Raw genomic sequence first — 8,095 nt, forward strand, 5'->3', positions numbered from 1 at the left:
CGGCACGCGGGAGGGCGGGCTGCAGCGTTCCCTTCCCCACAGCGAGCAGAGGCCACGCCGCTGGAAGTGACTGCGGGTCCCTGGGTCAGCTCTGCCCAGGCCCCCCGGGCCCTCCCGGGATGGACAGGCCCGGGTTGTGGTGGAGGCAGAAGAGGGCATCAGTGACCCATCCTTCCCGCGACTTCTATGCTACCTCCCAGGTGCACCCCATGAGCCTCAGTGCACCCCATGAGCCTCAGTGCACCCCATGAGCCTCGGTGCACCCATGAGCCTCGGTGTACCCATGAGCCTCGGTGCACCCATGAGCCTCGGTGCACCCCATGAGCCTCGGTGCACCCCATGAGCCTCAGTGCACCCCATGAGCCTTGGTGTACCCATGAGCCTCAGTGCACCCCATGAGCCTCAGTGCACCCCATGAGCCTCGGTGTACCCATGAGCCTCAGTGCACCCATGAGCCTCGGTGCACCCCATGAGCCTCGGTGTACCCATGAGCCTCAGTGCACCCATGAGCCTCGGTGCACCCATGAGCCTCGGTGCACCCATGAGCCTCGGTGCACCCCATGAGCCTCGGTGCACCCCATGAGCCTCGGTGCACCCCATGAGCCTCAGTGCACCCCATGAGCCTTGGTGTACCCATGAGCCTCAGTGCACCCCATGAGCCTCAGTGCACCCCATGAGCCTTGGTGTACCCATGAGCCTCGGTGCACCCCATGAGCCTCAGTGCACCCCATGAGCCTCGGTGCACCCCATGAGCCTCGGTGCACCCCATGAGCCTCAGTGCACCCCATGAGCCTTGGTGTACCCATGAGCCTCAGTGCACCCCATGAGCCTCAGTGCACCCCATGAGCCTTGGTGTACCCATGAGCCTCGGTGCACCCCATGAGCCTCAGTGCACCCCATGAGCCTTGGTGTACCCATGAGCCTCAGTGCACCCCATGAGCCTCAGTGCACCCATGAGCCTGGGTGAGGGACTGATCCTGGGACCAGCAGGTGGGAGATGCCATTTTGTTGACTTGGGTCGGGGCAGAGAAGGCAGTCAGCAGCTTTTGATTCATCCTCCGACGTAGGAGCAACAGCTTCGCCAGGCGTGGCGGACGTGGGGCGGCCTCGTCAGCGGGAGGTGGAGCCGCCTGGCTGTGAAGCGGTTAAGGGAGAGGGACACGCGAGGCCGAGGGCTCACAGACACGCGGCGTGCAGTCGGCGCCTTTGACCCGTCTCCGCCGCCGCACCCGTTAGGTCTTCACAGTCAGACGTTGAGAGACGAGAGGAATGGGACGAGTTAGCAGGGGGCTCCGTGGAGCTGCTGTTGGTGAGGGTGTCTTTCCGAGAGCCGTTCCCGCAGCCCCTGCGTGGGGTCCGTGCGTCTCCCCCTTTAACCAGCAGGGGGCACCGAGGACCTTCGCCGTCACAGGGAGGGGGGACGCAGACACCGCCAGGACCGGAGCCCTGAGCTCGGCCCCGGATTCCAGGGTAGGGTGGGCGGCTGATGTGCACGGGGTGGGCCAGAGGTGACCTGGGAGGCACATGTGAGAACGGGAGGAGGGGGGGCCTGTGAGATGTCTGGGTGGGGTGCGGGCAGGAGCGGCATTCCAGGCACTTCGTTCCGGAGTGGAGCCGGATTCCTGGGTCCTGGGAAAACAAGGATGTTGGTTTAGCTCCGGTGACGCCAGCGGTCTGCGGAGACGGGGACTGAGACCGAGCTGAGAACCCGCGCCAGGAATGCAGGGAGCCACCGGGGTGTGGGGCAGAGACGTGTCTTCATTTGCTTTATTTAACTGACCTTTATACGCCGGACATGATCTTATGTAGCCAAGTCACGTAACTTAATCTTCATTGCATCTCTGCATATTGGTCACATTTCTTAAAAATGTATTTTTATTCACTTTCTGGAAGAGGAAGGGCGAGGGAGAGAGAGATGGAAACATCCATGATTCGACGATCAGTCCAGGAAAACGGGTCAGACACGGTGACAGCCGTCAGCGTCTCGGGGCCGACGGAACCGTGAGCCGAGGACGGTGAAGGAAAGCTGGTGACGGGGGAGACTCGGGGACACACGTATGATTTGTGTCTAAGTTTAAGGGCAACAGGACATACAAGTGCACGGCTTTCCGGGCGCGGAGAGCAGGAGCGGCGGAGCGCGGGGCTGGCTGCATCTGCACGAAGCTTCCCGGCCGCCCGCCGTGCTCATCGCTGCGTTCTCTGCAGAGCGGCCTTGGGGGCGGGGGTGCCCCCCTGCGGGGGGAGGAGTGGGGGAGAGGGTGCCCTCCTGTGGGGGGTAAGGGGAAGCCACAGACGGAGCACAGTCCATGGGCACGTTGTGGGGGGGGGGGGCGTTGGGCAGGGTCCTGCGTGTCCTTCGAAAAGGCAGGTAACCTCCTTGGGCACCGGGTTTAACCCGTAAAAGAAAAGGAACAGGACCAGCCATGTGGCTCAGGGCTTAAGCATCGACCTATGAACCTATGAACAGGAGGTTAGGGTTCGATTCCCAGTCAAGGGCACATGCTCGGGTGGTGGGCTCGATCCCCAGTGTGGGGCGTGCAGGAGGCAGCCGATCCATGATTCTCTCTCATCACTGATGTTTCTCTCTCTCTCCCTCCCTTCCTCTCTGACATCAATAAAAAGGAATATTTTTTTTAAAGAAACGAGAAAACAGAAGGCATTCCCAGGGTAAACAATGCAGCAGGAGGGGATGCGCCGTGCGGGCAGGTCTGAGGCCCGTGGAGGGTGAAGGGGAGGAGAGGAGGCCGAGGGGCCGGCGGAGGCAGGGAGGGCGGGGGGTGCGGCAGGCAGACGTGCGTCTGGGAATCCCGCTGCGTGTGGCCTGAGCAGAGTGAGGGGAGAAGGGGCCCCCGGCCGCCCCTCAGCAGGTTGCCTCGGGGGCTTCGAGCAAACTCACTCCGTCCGCGCCAGGCCCTGGCTCTGCTCCCCTCGGGGTACGGGTCGGGTCGGGTGGGGGGCGGGGGCTGAGCGCCCCTTGTCCCCACCCCCGCACCTGCTGAAGGTCTTGCTTCCCTTCCGACCCCCCACGTGCTCTGTTGCCCCCCCCCCCCCCCCCGCCCCGTGTGTTACCTCCACCTCCTGCCCTCCGACCTCCCTGTAGCTCTGACCCAGCTTTTTCTCAGAACCGACCTGACGGGCTCATGTCTGCCCGCTCCCCGCTGGGAGGCCCCTTGTCGTTCAGCGTGGGGGGGGGGGGGGACAGGGGGGAGGAACGTGCTTTGCCCGCGGGTTCCGTGGGAAACGTTGCAGCGGGGAGGGAGGGAGGGAGGGAGAGGCGGCCCTCCCACGGCACACGGATCCGCGAAGGAGCGAGGACAGCGGTTCTCAGCCCGTTCAGCCACGTGCGAGGCCACCAGAGCTGCGTCTCTCACTCCCGACCCTCTGGCCGCGGGAGGACCACCTCGTGGGCCTTGGACCCCGCCCCGCAGGCCGGTCACTCCCGCCCGGAGCCGCAGGGAGACGGAGGCGGTGACTCCAGGACCCCTCCCGCGCCTCCTTGTCGCGATGTCGCCCTTATTTGCAAAGATCAAGGACTCCTTTCCCGCCCCCACGTCCGGACCTTTGTGAATGCGGCTGGGAAACAATGCAGGAAAAATCCAACAAACCCTGTGTGTCCCGAGCTGCTTCCATCGGACAGCCTTGGCTGCCCAGGATCCTAGCCCAGTGGTCGGCAAACTCATCCGTCAACAGAGCCAAATACCAACAGGACAACGACTGACATTTCTTTTGAGAGCCAAATTTTTTAAACTTAAACTTCTTCTAACGCCACTTCTTCAACATAGACACGTGGTATTTTGTGGAAGAGCCACACTCAAGGGGCCAAAGAGCCGCCTGTGGCTCGCGAGCCGCCGTTTGCCGACCACGGGCCTAGAGCGTCGAGGGCTGACCTGCCGTGACCTGTGGGAGGCCGGCCGGCCGGGGAGGTGTGCGCTGGCTGCCTGCCGTGTGTTAGTTCTGATTTAAAGGTTAGGAGTTCCCAGATGGTCTTTTAAGGACAGAAATTCATTCTCAAAGGGACCCCCTCCCCCCGTTCAATCCACGTGATTGGAAATAGATAAGGACCGTATTTTATTGTAATCAGGATGGACATGCGTAAATGCATTCAATCTGTCCATCGCAATGGGGGGGGGGGGGGATAAAGGGAACGCATTTCTACTTCAAAATAAACCCACTATCCGAAGAGTCAGATTGGAAGGGATAAACGCTGATTGGTTCGCAATACCGTGGAGAGATTCCGAAGTGACCCCACGACCCCTCCCACCCACGTCCACCGCACCCGACGCCACGTTTCACCCCGACGCCACGTTTCACCCCGACACTGGCTCATGCGCTTGGAGGCGGAAAGCGGAGCACCACGCGTGTAATTCACGCGGAACAAGTGCCTGGCCGGCCCGGGTGCGGCTGGAGGCTGAGGAAGGGTGTGCGTGACCTGCCTGCTGAGTCACCCCGCGTCTCGGCTTCTCCCCGTGGGGCGGCCTGTTCGGTGACTAAAGGATCAAAGAGGAACAGGACCAGGGCCTGCCCGGCCGCCCTCCCACGAGGAAAACGGCGCTCCCTGCGTCCGCGGACCGGCTCATCCGGACGACAGGCCTGGCCCCGGCGGGCTCGGGGGATGGAGCGTCGGCCTGCGGGCTGAAGGGTCCCGGGTTCGATTCCCGGTCGGGGCACAGGCCCGGGTGGTGGGCTCCCTCCCCAGTGGGGGGCGTGCAGGAGGCAGCCGATCCATGATGCTCTCTCATCACTGATGTTTCTCTCTCTCTGAAATCAATAAAAATATATTTTAAAAAGGCAGGTAGGTCTGCTTATGGTGAAGATCATAGGTTAGGGAAGCATATTATTTCTTAATTATACGTTGTTTTTTGAATCTGTGATCCTGAGCGAGTCTAACTGGAAACGTTAGCTGCCATAAAATCATCTTCGCATCCAAAGGTGAGTCACAGCCCCGTCCCCGCACGTCCGGCGGCTGCGCCCGGAGCCCCTGGGAGTGACCACGAGTCGTCCCTGGGCCGGGCGTGGCCGCCATTTGAAACATCCAATCAGAGCCCGGAACGCATGTCTGTTCTTCTCCCGGCTGAGGGTCTTGTAACAAGGTCACCCCTGAGGTCAGGAGGGAGCTGGTGGGGGACCCCGGGGGGGACACGGAGTGTTTTGGGCGCCTCATTGCTCTGCACCGGGCGGCGATGTCCGTCGGCTTTCTCAGCGACAATAACTGATCGTCCAACACGAGGCACCCGCCCTTCACTGTGATGGGGCGGCGGGGGGTTGCGTGAGTGCAGACGACAGACAGGAGCAGACACCGAGTCCAACGTGGAAACCGCACTTACTGTGCAAGGTCAAGGTCAGCGTCCACGGTGCGTCTCCATCCCCCTCTCCCCCCCGCCGGCCACAGCCCCCTCCGTGTGGCTTCACTCCCCACCTGTTTGGATGGAGCCAGGAGGGGAGTCCCCGCCCGACAGACTTACAGTCCCGGCAGGACTTTGTCAAACGCACCGGCCGGCCGCCCCACCCGCCCCGTCCCCGGCTCCCCCCCCCCCCAGCTGGAGCCACGCAGGCCTAGACGTAGCTGGTGAAGGGCTTTCCGGGTGCGGCCGGGTCCCCGTGTGGCCCCCGGCGAGGCAGGCGGTCCCTGGGGGCCGGGCACGGGCGCCCTCGCTTCCTCAGGCCGCAGCAGCTGAACCCACAGAGCAGAGCCCCTCCGGCGAGGAGGACGGCGGCGCTGGCCCAGCCCAGGAAGAGCGCGGCACCCAGCTCGCGCTTCCGCCCCACGTGGACGGCGGGGTCGTGGAAGTCCCGGATGACGATGTGGGCCGTCCAGGACACGGGGATGAGGACGAAGAGGCCCGTGAGGAGGAGCAGGGCCCCGGACGCCCCCACCAGGTACGCCTTGGTCCTCTCGTCGGAGCCCGCACACCGGACCTGCCTCAGGCCGCAGGCGCCCACGAGCAGCGCCGTGAGGGCGAGGGCCACGGCCGCGCACATGAGGGCCCGGGCAGCCTCCAGGACGGGGGGCAGGGCCAGCAGGGAGCTGTACAGCTTGCACTGCAGCGTGGACCGGGCCTGCCGCACGCAGCTCATCCACAGCCCCTCCCAGATCCTCTCGAAGACGATGATGTTGCTGCCCACGAACGCGGACACCCGCCACTGGGGCAGGAGGGTGGTGGCCAGCGCCCCGGCCAGGCCCAGGACGCCCAGCACCAGCCCGGCCACCTGCAGCGGGTAGAAGGCCATGGCCTGGGCGGGAGACAGTCCGACGTGGCAGTTGCTGGCGGTCCTGAAGGTATGTCCTGGCCAGTGGCTCAGCGGGTAGAGCGCGGCCTGCGGACCGAAGGGTCCCGGGTTCGACGCCTGTCAAGGGCACGTACCTGGGTTGCGGGGTCCTCCCGGCCCGGGCCCCGGTCAGGGTGCGTGCAGGAGGCAGCCAGTCGATGTGTTTCTCTCACATGAAGTTTCTCTCTGTCTTCCCCTCCCTCTCTCTCCCACTGTCTCTAAAAATCAACGGAAAATGCCCTCGGGGGAGGATCAACCAAACAGAAAACAGATCCTGGAGGTGGAGGTCTCTCTACCGGAGTCTCGGGGGGTGGTTTCCACGGCGACTGCCCATCCCGTGGAGTCCCAGCAGCAGCCCGGGACCTGGCCAGCGGCAGGACCTGCTGTGGGGATGCCGCCTCGGCCCCACTCGCCCGCGTCTGCCGACGGTTTGCTGGTCACAGAGAGAGGTGCCCGGCCAGTGAGGGGGAAGCAGAGGCGTGCCGAGCCGAGCGGCCGCCTTCACGCCGAGTGTCTCGCCCTCTGGTCGTCTTGCCGATGCCGTGGCTCCTGTCGGAGAAGCCCTGTGGAATGTGAATGACGAGCCCAGAACTTCCTGCTGAGACCTCTCCTCGGAGCGGCACAAAGCCCCGGCTAATCCACAGGAAGACACGCCGACGCCTGGAGGTTCTGTGTGTGTGTTGTTGTTTCTCTTCTCTCGCCAGTTCTTCGCAGGGAAGACGCTGTGGCTCGGGAGGATCCCAGACGCTGCTAAGCCATCTTTCTGTCCCGCAGTCCGTCCGTCCTGGTTTAGCCCAGGCGCCGGGACGTGGGGGGATGCTTAGGTGTGAGTCTCAGGACTTCGGCTAACACTAGTGATGCTTTACACAAGGAGGAGCCCTGAGCAAGAGATTCCAGGTCCTGGTTTATCCCGAAGATCCAGGAAGGAGGGACAGAGAGGAGCCTTCTGTTAATTTAATTTGCTGGCAATTATCATATTATCTCTTAAGCAACACCCTTCTCACTGGCGAAATGCCGGTTGGCCTATAAACTTTCATTGCATGTTTTTTTCAGTGGCAGCTTGAAATACAGCCCATTTATCAAAGCGAAAAATGCCTCTCCTGTTCTCATGAAACACCATGAAAAGTGTCCTTCGGATTAAGCTAGGCCACTGGTTAAATTCGGAGAAACCTTTTTAGGGGTGGGAGTTACCTTCCAAGTGATCAGGCTTATGTCTCGTTGGCCACATGCAGGATGTGAGAGGGCACAGCGAGGCCAGCTCTGCGGGTGCCGATCAGGAATACTCCCAGCTTGGACCTACTGAGCGCGTGTTCACCTACTAAGCTCGTCTTCCGTCCAGTCTGAGTCAACAACAGGAGGAAGAAAGGCTTTCTCAGGCCTTTTCCTGGGAAGGGACGAAACCAGAAATTGAACGCCACCCCTTCTGTAGTTTCCCAAATAGTTTTCAAAGCAAGAGAACTTTAATCAACGCTGTTTCAAAGCTCAAGGGGGACATTGTCATCCTTGACCCCCCTCCACCCATTCCCTAGAGCCGGGGGACAGGGGAGGGGCTTTGTGTGGGGAGCAGACTTTCCCCCTCTTTTCCTTTTATGTCCTGATGCAAGGAATCCATTTCAAGGATGGAAACTCCTGGAAGGTTTAGCCATTACTCAGAGACTCCTGCTGGGAGACCCTTCCTTTGCAAAGCCCTTCATTGGAGTCAACCCCAGCCAACAGCTGGTGTGTGACCCAGTACCACCGGAGTATTTCTGTAGGATTCAACACTCTCAATCTATTTATATAAAAGGCTAATATGCTAAGTAGACTGTCTGACTCGTCACTATGGCAC

The 8,095-nt window shown here is 61.8% G+C and overlaps 1 protein-coding gene across 1 annotated transcript; it reads right to left on the bottom strand.

Moving 5' to 3' along the window:
- Positions 1-5,553: 5,553 nt before the first annotated feature.
- CLDN17 (claudin 17) lies at positions 5,554-6,234 on the bottom strand (the record flags this gene model as incomplete). The annotated part of the gene is made up of 1 exon (XM_079766280.1): positions 5,554-6,234. Exon 1 carries the CDS (start codon positions 6,226-6,228, stop codon positions 5,554-5,556), a length of 675 nt encoding a protein of 224 aa, XP_079622406.1. The 5' UTR covers positions 6,229-6,234.
- Between the last annotated feature and the right edge of the window lie 1,861 nt (positions 6,235-8,095).

Source organism: Cnephaeus nilssonii (assembly GCF_951640355.1).
Source record: "Cnephaeus nilssonii genome assembly, chromosome: 3".
Taxonomy (NCBI): Eukaryota; Metazoa; Chordata; class Mammalia; order Chiroptera; family Vespertilionidae; genus Cnephaeus; species Cnephaeus nilssonii.